At 50.5% G+C, this 18,656-nt stretch overlaps 1 protein-coding gene across 3 annotated transcripts in view; it reads left to right on the top strand.

Moving 5' to 3' along the window:
• The window catches only part of DPYSL2 (dihydropyrimidinase like 2), a 112,226-nt gene that overhangs the window by 33,070 nt on the left and 60,500 nt on the right, over window positions 1–18,656 (top strand). The window contains exons 1-3 of one of the 3 annotated variants that reach the window (XM_054717203.1): window positions 6,739–6,751; window positions 10,878–10,966; window positions 12,628–12,812. In XM_054717203.1, coding sequence (XP_054573178.1) covers window positions 10,947–10,966; window positions 12,628–12,812 — 205 coding nt within the window. In that variant the 5' untranslated portion in view covers window positions 6,739–6,751; window positions 10,878–10,946. Of the gene's footprint in view, window positions 1–6,738; window positions 6,752–7,028; window positions 7,468–10,877; window positions 10,967–12,627; window positions 12,813–18,656 lie in introns of those variants that run through there. The other 2 variants (XM_008151451.3, XM_008151450.3) reach the window with 2 other exon arrangements.

Here is an 18,656-nt window from a genome sequence, read left to right as displayed (position 1 = left end):
AGCCCAATCATGTTAAAGTGGCTTTTTCACTCATTTAACTTTATTCCTTAACTAGTGGCCTGATGCAAGCGACCTGCCCCGTGCTTGGAGCCTGTGTATGCAAATTAACCCACCATCTTTGTTGGGTTAATTTGCATAGTCACTCCTGATTGGCTGGTGGTATGGTCAATTAGCATGTTACTCTTTTATTAGGTAGATTCCTGAGAGGCAGAGGGAACTCCTGAGCCACGTGGACAAGTGTAGGTTCTGGACCCCGCCCTGGCCTCACTGCACCCCCCACAGTCGGTGCTGCCCATGGAGGTAGAATCCAGGTCAAAGGCCCACACGTGCAGTGGCCAGGCTGCCCCAGCACCGCTCCATTGGCTGCTCTCCTTCCAGTGACTTCCTTCTCCGGGGTCCTCCTGAGGTCCCACTGTTTCTTTGGATGGTGACAGTCTGGACACAGAGCCCCCAGCACAGGCCCAGGGCAGAGGAGCACAGCTTTGTGGATCCAGTGCAGCACCTGGCGTACACCTGCCACCATCACCACCACCACCCCCACCACGGCGTCACTCTGCACAGCATGGAGGGCCGGTGAGCAGCTCGCAGGCTCACCTACGGGCTGCCCTTTGGTCTCTGCCCTTGAGTGCTGTGAGGGCCTTGCTAGCTGGGGTGGAGAACAGGGTCCATTAGGGAGTTTGCAGTTGAGAGGCAGAGACAAGAAATAACCAAGTATACGAATACACAAGAATACTTCCAGCTGGTGATCGTTACTGTTGAGGAGACAGTGCTGAGACAGGGAAGACCGGCGAAGCTGTGGGCGGCCTTCTGATAGGGGGGCCAGGGAGGGTCTCCCTGAAGAGGGCCTTGAAGGGTGAGAAGGGGCCGGCCCTGCAGTGAATGGGAGGAGAGGGGCCAGCAGCAGCAGGGGCTGCTGCAAGAAAACGGAAGGAAGCCAGGGTGCTGTGTGTGGAGGAAAGCTCAGGACGAGGCTGGGAAGGGAGGCATCGTGATACACAGTTTGCATTTGGTTTCTGCAAGCAGCCTGCTTCGTTGTCTGAAATTCTGCCAATCAAGGTCTTGTCCTTTTAGCATACTCATTGCTTATTTAAACTTCGGTGTTAATCCATCATGTTTCCAATGAGAAGAGTGCCGGGCCACTGAGAGAAACGGAGTCATGTTGGGTGATAAGGAAAGACAGAAATGGAGAATTAACTTGGGGACAAGGGGAAGTGTCTGAGGAACTCATACAGGCCCCGGGGGACTGACCGAAGCTCTGGGAGCCTCGAGTGGCAGGCAGGGATTGTGAGAGGGGGAAAGAAAGACAGCAGCCCACCTGGTTTACAGGGTGGGTCCTGGTTTTGGCTAAGCAAGTACTTTATCCTTTAAAGAACTAGCCCCGCGGGCTTGAGGCCATCGCACAGGCCTGAATTAGAACCCAGCTCTTGCTCTTGCATGAACTTGAGCCTGGAACAAGAGCTTGCTTTGAGCTCTCCTCTCCTGTCTGTAAAATGAAGATTTACCCAGTAAGATTCTCAGGAGGATCAAGTAAGATGTTTTTAAAGTGCCCAGTGCTATACGTAGACTATGGTAGGTGCTCGGTAAATGTTAATTCCCTCCTTACCGACTATATAACAGTGTTTCACTAAAAGGCAGACAAGTAGAGGGTCATGATGATCATATTTACCACTCTTGCATAAGTCCGTCCCACTGGGTAAAGAGCAGAGCACCGATGTATTCTGGGGAGTTGGGAAAATCCTAGGTAGGGAGTGAGAGTGTTCTCACTTCTTCTTCTATAAAAGGAGGCTGGGGAGGTTTAGTGGCCAGAGGTAGACTAGTTAACATTCCGGGGCTTTATCTCTGGAGATTCTAATCAGCGTGTCTGAGCAGGGCCCCAAAGGGTTCCAGTGCAGAGGCAAAATCACTGCAGGAGACTCAGGAACACTGAAACAAGGCCCTTCCCTAGTTCTGAGTCACCCACCAGCCAGACCAAGACAGAGGGGATCTCAGTGCACTTTCCTCATTCACCGCCAGAGGGCAGGCCTGAGGCATGACGGCTGGAGCAAGATGCTGTCAGTGTCCTGCTCTGTAGAAAAAAAAACCAGGGAAAATCTGTCACACAGCGCATGTGTGATGTGCAAGGTAGGGAACGCAAGGGTCACCTGGGAGGATGTACACTGGCTGGAGGTAAGAGGAGAACGCCAAGTTTACTCGATGCTGTGAAGTGCACACTTTCCTCTGGGCCCCATGGACTTGAACAGCTGAGCCTCCCGTCTTGACACAGTAAGGACTTCAGCTGCTTTCACAGCCTCCACTAGGTTGACTGATAGTCTTACAATTCTAGCAAGACCCGCATCTAGCTCAGAGGGCCAGTCACTCCTGACCATTATGGGTCACTACTCTGTCCTTTCCCCCTCCCCCTCCCCAGTAAAGAATGCACCACGGGGGGAATGTCTTGGGCAGGTTTGGACCCGTCAGCCCGCCTGTGCCTGTCCCTCTGCAGACTCTGCCCTTTCAGGGTTACACGCACAAAGAAAGTGATGGCCTGGTTCCTTCAGCAGAGAAGAAGGCATCTCTTCCAGCTCAAATGTCCTACTCGATGCCTTGTTTCTGGCAAAGAATTCCAGTACCTTCTCTTTGCCACCGTGTGAATTTTAACGCCTCTGCAGGCTGCATGTGAGGCCACAGCCCTTGGAGTCAGGGCTGAGCAATGAGGGGGCTCGGGGGGTTTCTCTTTGCCACATCTAGGCTCCATTCTTTGTCAGCAACTTCTGTTTCGGAGTTTCTCTGCTCTATGACATCCTGAACGTTACACTTCTGCAGAGGCCCAGGAGAGGCCACAGAAGCAGAAATGGTTATTCCTGCCTCCCAAAGGGGGAAGATGAAACCAAGCACAGTGGTGGGCCTGGGCCCAGACGGGACCCGTACTGTGCAGGGTGCTGAGGAACTGAAAGCAGCCAGTCACCCAGTGGCGCCTGAGTGACAGCACTCCTTCTCCCACCCCAGCTGCCCAGGTTGTATAACACTGACTGGATGTCATCACTTGGACATCCCTCCAGGCACCCCATCCTTCCTGAACCCTCACCCATTTGGCCCTATATGAGGGTAAGACACGAGTACGGCTTTTGAAAGAGTGCCCAGTCTCTGTGAGCTCCAACTCTAAATGGAAGGAAAGTCATGCTCACTTAGTGATGGTACAGGTGAGGAATACCATCATATTATAGTGTAGGTGGTAGCCTATCTAACAAAGACAGAGTATGCAAATTGACCGTAACTCCATGACAAAGATGGCAGTGCCCACAGCCAATAAGGAGGGAATATGCAAATTGATGCAACAAGGCGAGAGGCAGAAGGCGGAAAGGCGGCTCCAGCTGGAGTGAAGGCGGTGCTGGCAGCCAGGGGAAGGAAGGCCTATTCTTGCACGAATCTTCATGCATCGGGCCTCTGGTAATATGATAAATGGTATAATATAGGTATGCACAAAGAAAAATGGGAGGGGGGAGAGAGAAAGCTTTAAGAAGTTGGTGCTGAGACTGGAGCTGCCTCGTACGATTCTGGAGTTCATTTTAGGGTTGGATGCGCTCTCCCTGCATTTTCTCAGGCTTGATGGTGTGTGGCAGTTTGTTTAGGGAAGGTGTAGCTTAACATTCAGGCAGCTACACCCATGAAAAGAATCATAAGCTGCATGGTAACAAGGTCCTCTTGCACTTTCAGGGACTTGCAGGAGAGGGGCTGGGCTGCCAAGAAGGAAGACCCAGCAAGGCCACAGTGCTAAGAGAAATGCCTGAGTTGGAGATATTGTTGATGTCAAAGCTCCCTCTGATGGTGACATGGACGCATCTTCTTTTCTTGTCATAGAAATGACAGCATTTACTTATGCACCCAATGTGGAGGGCCCCCACCATGGGCCAGGTCGTGCACTGGCTCCTGGAAAAAGAGGAATGCAAAGCTTTTAGCTTCTAGGAGTCATACTCTAATAGAAGAAATGGACAGATAATTACAATATGGCAGGATGTATGTTACAGTTGAGGCGAATATAGGAGGTTGTGCTTAAGACTTTAGGAGACAGGATGAGGGCAGACTTTATTGAGATGATATTTACGCTCATTTTTAGAGGAAGTGTTGAGGGGAAGGGAGAGAGGTGAAGAGAACAGCTCAGGACAGGGCACAGATTTGGGCAAGGGCAGTGTGTGTGGGGGGGTGCACCACTGCATGCACCCTGAGCATGGGGATGAGGGCCTGGGTGTCAGGGATGGGAGATGCAGCTGCAGAGGTCAGGGTCTGATACAGCACCTGGGTAGACCTCACTCCTCCTGCTCATGGATCTGTTTGGGCAGTTTCTCCTTTCCCCCAGACCACCAAAATGCCAGGGGAAAAACGGTTTCATTAAATGGCTATGTCAGTTAGTCATCACATCTTGCTCTTTCTAGGTGCTGGGGGAGGAGTCTGGGAAGGCAGGGGCTTTGGAAAGGGGTCATAATGTGGAATAGGCCATCTTACAATGCCTTTTCATGTTTGACATGCATTTAATTTTTTAAATATTTGGAAAAATCATACCCAAGAACAGGCTCAAATATTTGGTAGCGGGACAATGATCTGAAACTTTACAGAAAATTTTCATGGAATGTTTGTTTAAAGACAGTATAAAAAGTGCATAGGAACAAGTTTTCCGTGTAGAGTAGGTGGAAAATTCTCCCCCCGCCCCTACTTCTCTGCGTTGCAGGGAGCGGTAAGTACGGTAAGAAATGCAGATTGCAGGCAGTTCTTTTCCCTGGCCCATTAACATTATTTGTTGTCTCCTATGTGCCAAATACTCTTAGGCTCTATCTTGGAACAGACCAATCAGTTCAAACCTTACATCTTTGGATATTTATGAGTGGAAATGTCAATTATGGACTAAGAACCTCATATTAATGGCTGTAAAAATAAGTGACACAAAAGCTCTTGGGAGCTTTTATTGCAAAGCAAAATATTCCATGGAAAATTGGCAACTAACTAGCTATAGTTACATCTGTTAAGATCAAGCAATTCAGGAGCAGGAGAACATAAGAAGAATATAAACACACAATATAATTAGAGGTCATTTGGTTTTAAATTAATTTGAATCTCATTATTTACCTGCTTGCCAAGTGGTATTTTCTAATTATTTAATAACACCTGGCCCCCTGCCACTCTACATCCCCCCCCCCCTTCCCTGTGGAAACGCACTGTTGGCTTTCACAGGTAGGAGGGCCCCCTTCACGCAGTCTGACTTGTGGTTTGAACCCCTGCAGGCTGACATCAGTCCTTGCTGATATCAACTCACTTTTCTCTTAGCACAGCACATGGTTGGAGAAGGAAGTGCTTCTATATTATTTTCAAGATGCATAGCTAATTGGAACCTGAATGAATTAACCAGTTGGGGAGCTTCCTGCATGCCTCACCCCGCTTTTCTGGGCCTTTAGAATTTACAGGAATGAGTGAGCGGGTGTGAGCGGGTGCATTTCACACTTTGTGAACAGATAACAGCCCCAAGTGGCCAGATGCAGAAAGGCATCAGAACATGGGCCCACAGTAGCCCCAGGATTATTCTGTATTTATCTGGCTAATCTTTGCTGAGCAGGTGTGAGCCAATTAAACAGATGCCTTTTTCTAATGGCTGCTGGACGGCCTAGATTATGTAGGCCTAGCTATTGTTTGATCTCAGGCAGAGAAATCCAAAGCCATGGCTGCCACTGGTTTGAGCCCTTGCACCTGCCTGGGCAACCTTCCAAAGAGAGGACCCCAGGTATGTTGCCGGGGATCAAAGGGACCAGGTTTTCTTCCGCAGCGACTCTGAAGGAAGAGGCATGACTCAGGCCGGGGCCTGTCCAGGTGCTAGCGCCGAGGTGCCTCCGACGCCTTGAGAGTGACTAGGATCTCTGGCTGGGGAGTGTTTTTAACTCTGATTCCAGGAGGCTTTCTCCATGGCTCAGTTTCCCCTTCTTTTGGGACGTAAGCTTTCATTCCTTCTGCTTCTTCCGTGTCTCTCCTCGCTTTTTGCCCCATTAGGTTGTGTGGAGGCCTGTCTATAGCACTGAAAATTTGGGGGGCTCCTTGGGCGCTGTAATTCCAACAGCTTTTTCTCAACAGATCTGCAGGCACCAGAGAAATGCGACCATCCACAGATGGGTCTAGGTGGGCGTGACTGGTAAAGAGAACAGGGCCCCGGACTGGGCCATTTTTGCCTCAACAGGCAGCTGCTGAGCCCCCTGCCCCCAAGTTCCTTGCGGGCCGAAGGCACAAGGGACAATTCAGGGCAGGGTTTGCATCCCCAGCGGCGGACTGCGGCCTTCTCCAGCGGCCCCCCTTCCCTACCCCTGACTTCCCAGCTGCCAGGCCACGGGTGCCTGCAGCCCTGCGCTCGCCCTCGGCTAGGTTTCCAGCCTCGCCTCCGGCCCGCACCCCTGCTCGCCCCCGGGGAGCCCTGCGGACGCCGCCCCGCCCCGTTCGCAGGCCCCGGTCCAGCCGCCCCTCTCCGGGGCTGGGCGGCGCCGCGGCGAGCCCTCTCCCTTCCCTCCGCTCGCTGCCATTGCAATTCCCCCGTCGACTCCTGGGCGGAGGCAGAACGAGCCTTCGCGAAGGGCGAGGGCGGCGGGAGGAGAGCTCGGGCGCCCCTCCCGGGCGGCGCGGCGCCGGCCGGTGGTGCAGTCGCGCGCTCGCCGCCAGCGAAGCCATTGGTTCGGCGCAGTCACCCCACGCGGGGCTGCAGCGGCGGCCTCCGCGGATTGGCGCGCAGGCGGGCATCCACCGGGTGCGTGCCGCTCGGGCTACAAGGAAGACCACCGACTCCGGGCTGGGCTCCCCTGTTCGTAAGGATCACCCGCCATTTTCCCTGACGTTGCGGTTGCTGCTGCATTTGGGGCTCCCGCAGCCACTGTCCCCGAGGCGCTGGCCCGAAGAAAGGGCGCGAAAGGCGCGCCCCCCGGCCGGCCGGCCGCCCGCCCCGGCCGCCGCCCTCCGCCGCACACTGCAGCATTTCGCGCTCTCGCGCCGCGCCCCTCCCGCCTGGACATTTGCATATCCCACGGTTGTGGCCAATCAGGGCTCGTCTCTCCCGAAGCGGATGGCTTTTGCCTGAGAGGAAAGGGAGTGGCTGGCGGCGCATGCGCCGCGGTGGCCGACTCGAACCGAGGCTTTTATTGCTGTAGTTTATTTCCACCCCCTTCCCTCCTGTTCTCTCCCTCTCTTTCTTTTTTTTTCCGCCCTGGCTGGGGCTGTGTTGGAGGAGAGGAAGAAAGAGAGACAGAGGATTGCATTTATCTCTTACGTTCCTGGAATTTGTTATCAGCAAGACTAGCTAAGCTGTTGCACCTTTTTCAATCCTGCAAAAAAAAAAAATATATATATCAACTCTCTTTTTTTGGCATTTTTTTTTTCTTTTTTGCCTTAAAGCTGCCCTCTTGAAATTATTTTTTTCCCAGGAGAGAGATGTCTTATCAGGGGAAGAAAAATATTCCACGCATCACGGTGAGTTTGGCACTTGGGAAATTGTGGTCGGCCAGCAACCTTTTGTGGCACAGAACATCTAAGGAATTTTTTTTTTTTTAAGGAGGGGGAGGAAGAGGGACCTAACTCCCCCCCCCCCGCCCCCGTTACTAAAGAAGGCGATCGTGGTGGTAGGAGACGCAATCATAGAATTATGAGCCACATGATTTGTAAGACATTAAAATAGCGTGAGTGCATTGAGGTCGTCCTGGGTTGCGCGCCAGATCCGCTGTATCCTTTTATTGTCAGAGCGCGATGCTGCAGTGCTGGCCTGTGGGGTGTCAGCAAATGGATGCCAGATTGCATATGCATGGTTGGAGCTCGGATATTGTTCTCCGGGCTGCGTGCTGCGAGGCTGGACTCGGGGAGCTGGACGGGGAAATGGGAAATGGATTCTCCCGGTGTCTGCCGCCCCCGCCATAAAGGGCTTTCTGGAGCCTTCCTCCGGCCCCTGAGAAAAAGGAGCAGGTTTCAGCCCCGGCGGCGGAATGACAGCAGAGGGATGCTGGAAGGGCAGGGCGTACCAGGATGATGTGGAAACGGGAAGGAAAAACAGGGACGCGGGGATGAGCCGAGAAGGGTGGGGGCCAGGCGGGGGCTTTTTGTTGACCAGGGACCGGTTTTGGTGGCCCTGTTGGCTTTCTCGCCCTCTGGTTCGGGGCTGGGACCCTGGCAGGGCTCCGGGCTGGCTTTCTTCTGTCCCTTCTGCAGCCAGGAGGCGTCCGTGCTGGCGCATACAAAGCGGGCCGGGAGGGTGGGCGCTGGGGACAGCGCCGAGCCCGGCCCGGGGAGGTAATGGCGCTGCGCGACGCGCGGAGCAGATGGCCCGGCCGGGCCTCGGCCAGACAATGATCCCGCTGGCCGGAGGTGCTGGCGCCCTTACGGGGGGCCTGGGGCGCTCAGTTTGTTAAACCGCGAGAAAAACATCCACGCGATGAACTGGCGATGCTTCAGCGATGTGAACACAGGTTCTGACTCCCACCGCGCCCATCCTCTCCCCATCTTTTCCTGGAAAAAAGATTTCGCTGGTCTTAGTTCTCTATCTACATCCCCAATGAACTGCTGGGGAGGGCGGGTGGAACGCGAGGGACATTCATTGTTATATAATGATGTGCGATTGCAATTGGCCCCACTGATTGCTGGGTAGAACCCGGGGCTGAGGCAGAGACCGAAGGGATCCTTGAAAAGTGTAGATGTGTTCAGGGCTGGGTTGGAGGGCGCGCTTTCCTCCCTAGCCACGGGCACCCCGGCCTCCTGTGGATGCACGAGGACACACCCATCCGCAGGAGAGAGATGTGGAAGCAAATGCACAGGGGCGGGGGTGTGTGCTGGAGAGGATTTTATGGGACGAGCCAGGCTGCTCAATGGCGAGGGTGGGGAGTAGCTTTTCCTAAAAGGCCAAAGACCCAGGATCCCAAAGGGCCGGGCGAGGGGGACCCGAGGTTGGATATTCTCTGTTGGGAGGAAGAAGTCTGGAGAGAGGGGGTGGAGAGCACATTTGCTGCAAGTCTCAAATAAATCGCTGTCTTCCTGAATGAAATAGGCAGTTTCGTTTTGACAGTGCGGGGAGGGAAAAAAAATTAAAGAGCAAACAAGACTGATGTTTAAAAGAGCGCCCCCTTCTACCCTTCAAATCTGGCTGCATGATGGAGGACCTATATAGCACGGTCTCCCTCCTTCCTTCCATCCTCACAAGCCAGCCTCTTATGTAAGAAGCCTTCTGGAAGGCACGAGAGTGAACAGGGCTGTGATGTTTCTCCGTGTGTGTGTGTGTGTGCGTGTGTGTGTGTGTGTGTGTGTGTGTGTGTTGGCTCGGGGATTCACAGGGATGGCTGGGACAGGTACCACAGAGAATGAGGGAGCAGGTGGTGCCTCCCCGGCAATATTTATCCTGTCAAAGTCGGGTCCTGAGGGGGCGTTCTGTGCAGACAGAGGAAAATGCACTGGATCAGGTGACCTTGGGCAAGTGACTTAACCTCTCTGTGCCTCAGTTTCTTTATGTGTCATGGGTTAAGAATCTCCATCCACCTCACTGGATTTCGTGAAGGTTCTTACATTTACCTTAATTGTTGTTGATTATGTCGTCCCATATGACTTTCCCAAGTCTACAGCAGACTGAAGTGTACAAAATTTAATGATCTTACTGTTTTTCATTATGTTACTTTGTAAATCCATGTGTGCATTTTTGTGTAAAAGGATCTTCTTGGGTCTCATAGTTTATGTGTTTTTTACTACACATTTGCTATAATATTTTCTTTGGCGGGTGCTAAGTATAAATAGCACTTGCTGAGCATGTTGTTTTGTAACAAGTTAGAGTTAACCATTGTCAAGATGAATGCCATTCCTTTGAAATGTTTTGCATATTAAGAGGGCAATCTGTGGTTTAACTTGTAACATTTCAACCCAGTGTGGAATAGCACAGGTGTATATCCACTGATTTTAACATTGCATTCCGTCAAAGCCTTTGGAATAGAGAGGAGTCATAATGCAACATTTTCATTATATTCTTGGCCCTCATGTGCTGCTTGTCATATGTAGTTTTTACACTAATTATATCATAAGTGAATTGACAATTTATAGTGGTGTTAGATTTAGAACTTGCCCTCTCATCTACTTTATCATAAAACTTTTCCTTTTCCTTAACAGTTTAATAGTTAAAATGGTATATAATTGAAGAGGTTTTTTTCTCTCTTTGCTACAATTGCTGTGATTTACCTCAAAATGAAGTGCAAATATAATGAACAGGCTGAATGGAAACCTTGTTATGGTGGAACCTAGTGTGTTTGTGTTGAGTTTGCCATGACAACAGACTTTTGGTTAATTTTTCCCCCACACAAAGCTTGCCAAGAATTGACTTCCCTACATGTGGGTGTATTTTTTTTTTAAATGAAGTTTAGCTTAAAGCCATTAAAAAGTATTGTCTTCTGCAAAGAGGGTTTTTTGTTTGTTTTTAAATCTATGACGATAAGCTTTGAGCTTTACCAGCAAGTTCCTACTCATCATGTGTCAAATGGGTTCCCACATACAGGTTCACCATTGTCACCGAACCTTCCCCAAATTGGCTCATTTTGAGCATTAAATAGATTTTTATTGATTTCAGAGAGGAAGGGTGAGGGAGAGAGATATTGAAACATCAGTGATGAGAGAATCATTGATCGGTTGCCTCCTGCACGCCCCCCACTGGAGACCCAGTCCACATCCTGGGCATGTACCCTGACCGGGAATCACACTGTGACCTCCTAATTCATAGGTTGATGCTCCACCCTAAGCCATGCCCGCTGGGCTGAGTATCACTTTTGAATAGTGAAATGTGCCCTTAGCTCACTTATTTTAGTACCAATGTTCCTCATGGGTCAGGCATACATGGTGACCTTAGTATGTCTTTGTTTCAGAGTGATCGTCTTCTGATCAAAGGAGGTAAAATCGTTAATGATGACCAGTCATTCTATGCAGACATATACATGGAAGATGGGTTGATCAAGTAAGTGTAACTCATATAGAAGAATTCGTGTACCTTCCAGTATTCCCAAGCATTACCTACAATTCACACACATAATATCAAGCTTTAGTGACTTCAAAGAGTGACTTAGTGTCTATTTAAGCCCATTTTGATTGGTAGTAATTAGTGAATTTGAAAACTCAGATTTAGGGAATTCAAAGCCACAATTAAATGCATACCCATTTCCTAACGCATTATGTAATTTGCTATTTTTAACCCAGGTGACACAATTTCTTCTTGTTGCCAGCTCAAATACTTGGTTTAGGATCTATTGCATATATTAAAGGTTTTCCTAGAACGTAGTTGTTTGCTTGTCTTGTCCAATGGAAGGACACAAGTGTGAGTATACCCTTTTCCATCGAGATAGCACATCTGCTTTCTGAATCAAGAATTCAGTGGTTGGGCCAAAGGAAAACAAATTAAGTAACATAGACAAATTACTGCCTCATCCCAAGGGAATTTTAGGTTTCATTCTTTAAGTGCCAACAAACACCAATAAGACTGCCCTTGTGTTGCTTGTGTATTGTGTTCCTAACAACAGAGCAGTTATTGCATTAGGGTATTTTTGGATTCTAGAGGGTTAAGTGAGCTGAGTACATACCAGTATCCTTGTGCCCTTCCGACTGGGACAGCTCATAAGGCTCCAGAGAAATAGCACATCTGTTTAAAGACAAACATTGCTGCAAATGACATCTTTTGAATAAGCAGCATTCATCAAGTCCTACAGCAAACCATTCCTGAGCAGTGGAAAACTGGTGTGGATGTATGTGTTGCCTGGAAACTCACACCCTGATTTATGACCTAAAATAGGTCCCACCATTTCCACATTTAATGCTTTCTCCATGTGTGTGTGCCTATGACAGTCTCTGCTCCAGGCTCTCACATACCATGACTTGCCTGTCCCATTCCCCCCAGTTAGAATCTAGCAGAAAGACACTGGCCTGGAAGTGAGCAAGCCTGGGGGCTATTTTTAGTCGTCACTAATTTGATTTTGAACTTTATCAACTTCTCCTTGATTACTTTTTCCTTTAAAAAAAAAATACAAACTGGTAGAAAGATGAAGCAGAAATATTTTTTTTAAACATTGGAAATGAATTCATATCCTTCAACATAATGAATTTTTCTGCCTTATTATCTGAGTTGCTAATGACAGGCTTCCAAATTTTCAAATTGTTCTAATCATAGTGTTCACTTATTTATTTATTTTTGCTCCTCCCCTATTTTCTCTATGTTGCAAAGGATTTGGTGAAAATGCATGTTTGTAAAGTGCCAACAGGTCTGGAGGAAATTGCTATAGGATAATTAACTCAACTGTGTGTTTATCGAGAAAGTACAGTGGCATTTTATGTAAATCCCTTGGGGTCTTGTTATCATTTGATTTTAGGGGTTTTCTGGTAACTAAGCCTCTTTGATTAGGCCTCTGGTGCCTTATTTAACTTTTGTTTTCTAAGGAAGCGCTGTATTGCTTCTTAGCTGGTGGTAGGGAGTGGCGAGTGCACATATATTATGAATAATTACAGTAACTGGAAATGTCTAGTGAACACAGGGAAGGCTGGGGTAGGGCTTAGTGAAAATGTCTGTCAGATTTCATTTGATTCAAGGACATTTCACTTACCACCATTGTCACCACCCTATTCATGCAGGCAAATAGGAGAAAACCTGATTGTGCCCGGAGGGGTCAAGACCATCGAGGCCCATTCCAGGATGGTGATTCCCGGAGGGATCGACGTCCATACCCGCTTCCAGATGCCTGACCAGGGAATGACTTCTGCTGATGACTTCTTCCAAGGCACCAAGGCAGCTCTGGCCGGCGGCACCACCATGATCAGTAAGACAGCTTCCAATAGTAATCTTCGCACGCGGGAGCCTTTACCACGGGAACAGGAGTCTGTGTTGTTTGCCTTTTTTCTTTCAGAAGCTGCTGAACCGGGCAGTGGCTTGATCTGCCTCATAAGGGAGTGGGGGTGCGGGTGGCCAGGCAGTTGTCTTGTTTTCTGACTCGTATTTTCTGTCCAACTCTGACTTCTCCGATGGAACTTGAGAATACGGATCTAGAGAATTGTGGTAGGATAAAAGGAGTGGCTTCTTGCTTTCTCTGCCTGAGAACTTTCAGACAAAAGTTACATTGCAAATGTGATTTGATTGTGGTTACTGTGAAAACACAGCACTCAGAGTAATCTCCAAAGCTACCAATTTTGAGCTTTTGCTCGTAAGTGTTTGATTCTGATTTTTAAAGAATTCCCGAGGGCGCATCTTCTCGAAATGAGGATGGGGTGCAGCACGTGTTGAAGCAGGAATCTCTTGTCCACTGATGAGAAAATCAGATGGGCCAGTTCTTCCCGGCCTGGATTTGACATGAATGGAATTGAGCAGTCCTTCTTGGAGAAGGAACCACAGATAATATATTTCTTAAAAACTCTTTATGGTTGAGACCCACACATAATACTGATTGTCATTTAGATAAGAAAACTGTAATCTAAAGCCATACCACCCTGAACACACCCAATCTCGTCTGATCCGGGAAGAAAACTGTGCCCACCAGTGGCCGGGTACTCTTCATGTTTGGCTCTGAAGGATTTATGCTTTTCATTCAGCCAAATCTAATGTCTCTTTCTTGGGTCATAGCACACACGTTAGGAGTTTACTTACGAATGGTCCGTTTTCAGCATGCCTACTGCTTGCCCTTGGACAAATATTTTGTTTTTGAGGAGATAGGCAAACTGCACAGTGGCCAGCAGACACATATTAAAAAAAAAAAAAAGATTTTATCTAAGAGTAAAAGTACAATCTGTCTGAAAAGCTAACAGAAGACATAGCTATGTATACTTTAGGAAAACCTGTCTTAACTGGTTATTTTTCAGAATGATGGTCTTTTTACCTGTGACTTCAGGCTCTGTCTTGAAGCTTCCTCTTTTCTATCCTGCCACCTAGAAGAACGTCGCCCTGATTGCCCTCCTAGTCTGAGCTCCCCTGCATTTTAAATCACATACGCACCTCCTCGCACTCTCTCTGTCCTGGTCTTCCGTGTGTCTGAGGGTCAGAGACCACTCTCCTGTTTCAGCTTTCTCATCACTGCCCAGAAAGACCCTCCAAGCTTAGGCCTTCATCTTTCTTCCTTTTTTTTAAAAAAAAATATATTTTATTGATTTCAGAGAGGAAGGGAGAGGGAGAGAGAGATAGAAAATCAATGATGAGAGAGAATCACTGATCGGCTGCCTCCTGTGCACCCCCTAATGGGGATCGAGCCCGCAACCCGGGCATATGCCCTTGACCGGAATCGAACCCAGGCCCCTTCAATCCACAGGCTGACGCTCTATCCACTGAGCCAAACCAGCTAGGGCTCATATTGCTTTCTTGCTGCACACATCACCTAATCTAGTGGATGCATTCTCAAGGGGGGCCCTCCCCCCACGCCTTGGGACTCTGGCCTCGTGGGAAAGCCTGCTGTTTTGTCAGCCGTGTCTGTTAGGATGCACTTGGCACCACCGGGCATTTCCATCCCTCTTCCTGCTGGGGAGCCGCACTTGGGAGCTTGGAAAAGCACAGACTGCTTGCTGTCAGCCTGCAAGGTCAGGTCAAGGTTATAACCTGCCTCTGGTGTGGATCATATGGGGTCCCTGTAGGTCCCAGCATTGGTCACCAAGCGTTAATAAGCCACAACTAATATTTCCTGAGGGAGTGGCCAGTGATGTCAGCCCCTGGAGGGATTGCTGGGCCGGAGCCCTCCATGGAGGAAGTGTCCCCAGCCAGGTCTCTCTCTAACACTCACGTGCTGTGTGATCTTGGCAAGTCACCTCTGTTCTTTGGGCTTTAGCTGCTCATTGGCACAGTGAAGGGTGTGCACTAGATGGCCCTGCGTGTTCTTTCCAGCTCCCACCTTGGAGCTCAGAGACAGTTTCCCTCTCATAACATGCATTTTGTTCAATAGATACAGAAAATTCCGTTGTTGTTTTTTTTTGCGCTAACCGGTTTGGCTCAGTGGATGGAGCATCGGCCTGCGGAATGAAGGGTCCCAGGTTCGATTCCAGTCAAGGGCATGTACCTTGGTTGCGGGCACATGCCCAGTAGGGGGTGTGCAGGAGGCAGCTGATCGATGATTCTCTCTCATCGATGTTTCTAACTATATCCCTCTCCCTTCCTCTCTGTAAAAATCAATAAAATATATATATATTTTTTTTTTAAAAATTCCGTTTTTTTCTCAGACATTCTTGAAAGACCCCATCAGTCTGTTTCTCCTCTGTCATTCCTGAATGTGCTCCTGCACTCCTCACACTGGGCCCATTCTTGGCCCCTCTCCTGCTTCTTGTCCCTTTTGTGCCTCCCCTTTCCCACCACCTTCGCCAGGTAGGCATATCCCTTCTTGCCAACACCCTGCCTTTTCTCTGTGGCCTTCTTTCTTCCTCAGCGGCCATGGGCTTCCCTTCCTTCATTCCAGGTGGTGGCTTCTGTGCAGGACAAGGGACCTCCTCGTGAGTCTAGCAGCTGGGCCGGGTGGCCTAAGGGCAGATGGGCGTGAAGGAGCAGTGAGCAGTCAGACTGCCTGCCCTGCTCAGCGGGGCAGAATGTGATCGCATTTTAATGCAGGTGTGGGAGGCATGAAAGAGGAGGGGGATTTAGTGGAGCAAACTTTTCCAAAGAATAAAAGTCATCAGAAGTGGCAAGGATGTGGTCAGAGTCGTCCCACCCCAAACTCCACTGCTTTTTACATCCAGAGAAAAATGTTAGCTACGCTGACACATAACCACCCGTGGTTACTGACCTCCATAGCATTTCTACTAGCCTGCCCTTCCTCCCCTCAGGAGATAAGCGGTGATAATGCTGATGAGGAAACCGGGATTTTTTTCCTGCTGTCGGGTCATACTTTCTGCATTGCTTCAAGCGACGGAGTGGCCTGGGCATGCTTTTCAGAGAAGGAACCTTGCACAGAACTAGCTTAAGGTGACTTCATTGGTATCCACAATCTGCTCCTTGGGTGAGATTGGAGCTTCTTTAATGACTACCGAGGCCAGAAAGAAATGCTTAGAGATTCAAGTGCAAACTTGCAGAAACAAGCCATTGAAGTAAGCAGATTGGTGCAACAAAGCCTGCCCCTCTTCCTCCCATCTTTCTGGCTTTCTCCAAGCCATGTCGCCTGACCCCTTCCATGTGTTTCCCGGGTCCGAGGATCTGGGGGTGTCATTTCTCTCTGACATGGCACGGCCCGCAGAGGAAAATGCAGCCGAATATTCCCAGTACAAAAATGGAGGTGACACGTCAGCAGCAGAAAATAATATTATTGCCGCCAAACAGAGCCTTCTATTGAGACTTGCATAGTGAGACCTTTGTATGCGGCACTCAGCGCAGGGCAGAAGGGATGCCCTTTGCCCTTTCCCTCCAGTGATGGGTGGGCAGAGGTCCAGACGTGCCCTGCAGGCAGCATGCAGACTGGGTGAAGGGTCCCGGAGGTGGCACAGGTGCTGCTTGGGGGAAACGCTGCTGGCTTTCCAGCGGGGTGTTGCGATCATCATCGTTAAGACCCCAGAGTCTCCTGGAAGCAGGTGGGGCAAGTTCTCTGCATTTTATTTTTATTTTTTATTTATTTTTAAAATATATTTTATTGATTTTTTTACAGAGAAGAAGGGAGAGGGATAGAGAGTTAGAAACATCAATGGGAGAGAAACATCGATCAGCTGCCTCCTGCACACCCCCTGCTAGGGATGTGCCCACAACCAAGATATAAGCCTTTGACCAGAATTGAACCTGGGACCCTTGAGTCCGCAGGCCAACGCTGTATCCACTGAGCCAAACCAGTTAGGGCATTTTAAAGAGGGGAAGACTGAGGCCAGAGGGCAGGGCGTAGCTTGCCTACCCTCACCCTGTGCTTTGGGTGACAGGTATGGAGTACACGCCACCACCAACTGGATGACTTGACTTTAAGCTTCAGTCGCCTCAACTGCAAAATGGGGAAAGTTGTTTCAAATACTGACTTGGAGGCGTCCCAGCAGCACCCGGCCGTAGTAGTGAGCACTCAGATGTGATGTTAGCGTTATCCATCTCACTTTAGGTGCCAGCAGCCTCCCCTCCCTGTAGACACTCCCCTCCCCCCCCACTCGCCCTCTACTTTCTCAGCAGAGCCAGAGAGGAGGGGCCGCAGCTGCAGGAGGGTCTGACCGAGCATCTGCTGGGAGCAGGGCTTCTCCGAGCAGGTCAGCAGACTGTTCCGGTGTCACCTGGGTGCATCTTAAAACATTCGGTTCCTGGGCCCCACCCGACCTATCCCAGCAGAGAGAGTCTGCGGGGGGAGCCTGTGAACCTGCGTGGGCACCCGGTGATTGCTGTTGGGAAGCATGGATCTCGGGGTTAGGGGGTCCATGCCAGCTCTGTGGATTCTAGATCTCCAAGGAGCGGGAGCCACAGCCCAGAGAGGGGAGCCTGGCTGCCATTTCTGCTAACCTGGGCACAGCACGCCCAAGGGGGCTTCCTCCCCTCCCCCGGGAGCCACCCAGCAGAGATGAGGACGGGACTGGAGCACAGAGAAGGCTGCCAGCTGGGAAGGCCCTCTGTCCTGAACTCCGGATTTGTCATGTACCTATGGGGTGTGGCTCCTGGGTGTGTCCCAGGCCCAGGCAGCCATCCCCAAGCAGACTCACCATTTCTCCCACACTCCTGCCGCCCAGCCTCACAGAGGGCTGTCCCCGTTGTCCTGCTGGTTTAAGCCCAGTCACCCTGTGCTGAATCGAGTCAGTTTTGTCTGTTACCTCTGGCACCCATCCCTTTACTGCCCCTGACTCAGACCTCTGTCACCTCCTCGCCTTCGGAGGAGTCTCCCTGCCCCATCCCGGCTCTGCAGCGTGGGCTCGTCCGGCACATGCTGATCCTGGCTCCCTCCTCCGAGACCCTCCGCGGCTCCTCCTGCTCCCAGAGTGCAGCCCAAGCGCAGGGCGCTCTGTGACGCGGCCCCGTCCTGCTGCTCAGCCTGGCTCACTTTGCCACCTCAGTCAGAATGCCCTTCCCCTTTCCTCTGCCCACGGGAGTCTTTGTTACCCTTCTGGGCCCAGCCCAGGTGCCACTCCATCCCAAAGCCTCTGCTCAGCCCCCTTCCTGGAAATCTGCTGCTGCTTCTTGGCAGCTAGGCAAACATTGGGCCTTTATCCACGGCCCCTAAGCCATCGTCTGTGTTACAGTTTGATCAAGGCTCTTCTGTCTCTTTCGTTTGAATATTCCCCACCCACCCAGCCCTGCCACTCCTGAGGCACTCGGTTACTGCCTGCTGTTGGATGGATGGGTGGATGGATGGATGGGTGGGTGGATGGGTGGGTGGATGGGTGGATGGGTGGATGGGTGGATGGGTGGATGGGTGGGTGGATGGGTGGATGGGTGGATGGGTGGATGGATACACTAACAGGACTTGGTTTTCTGCTTCATCTGAGTGATGCCAGAAGCCTGAGAATCCTGGGATGGGAGGAGGGTTTATAGTCTGATGGTTGCTGCCGCTTCACCAGTATCCTCGTTTCTGCTGCTGCCCCCCCCCCCCGCCCCGCCCAGACCCCCGTCCCTGTGGTGAGCCATTCTGTTGCAGCAGTTGGGGGAGAGGCAGGAGGGGAAGGCGCAGGGCCGAGCATCAGCCCGGGCTGTGGATGGGGCCTGCCCCCTCGTCTGGATCGTCTGCGAAGGCAGTGGGATAGTAGCTCTC

The sequence above is a fragment of the Eptesicus fuscus genome, chromosome 6, assembly GCF_027574615.1.
Source record: "Eptesicus fuscus isolate TK198812 chromosome 6, DD_ASM_mEF_20220401, whole genome shotgun sequence".
In the NCBI taxonomy this organism is placed as follows: domain Eukaryota; kingdom Metazoa; phylum Chordata; class Mammalia; order Chiroptera; family Vespertilionidae; genus Eptesicus; species Eptesicus fuscus.
The sequence above is the reverse complement of the archived record's forward strand: the minus strand, read 5'-3'. Positions and strand labels throughout refer to the sequence as shown.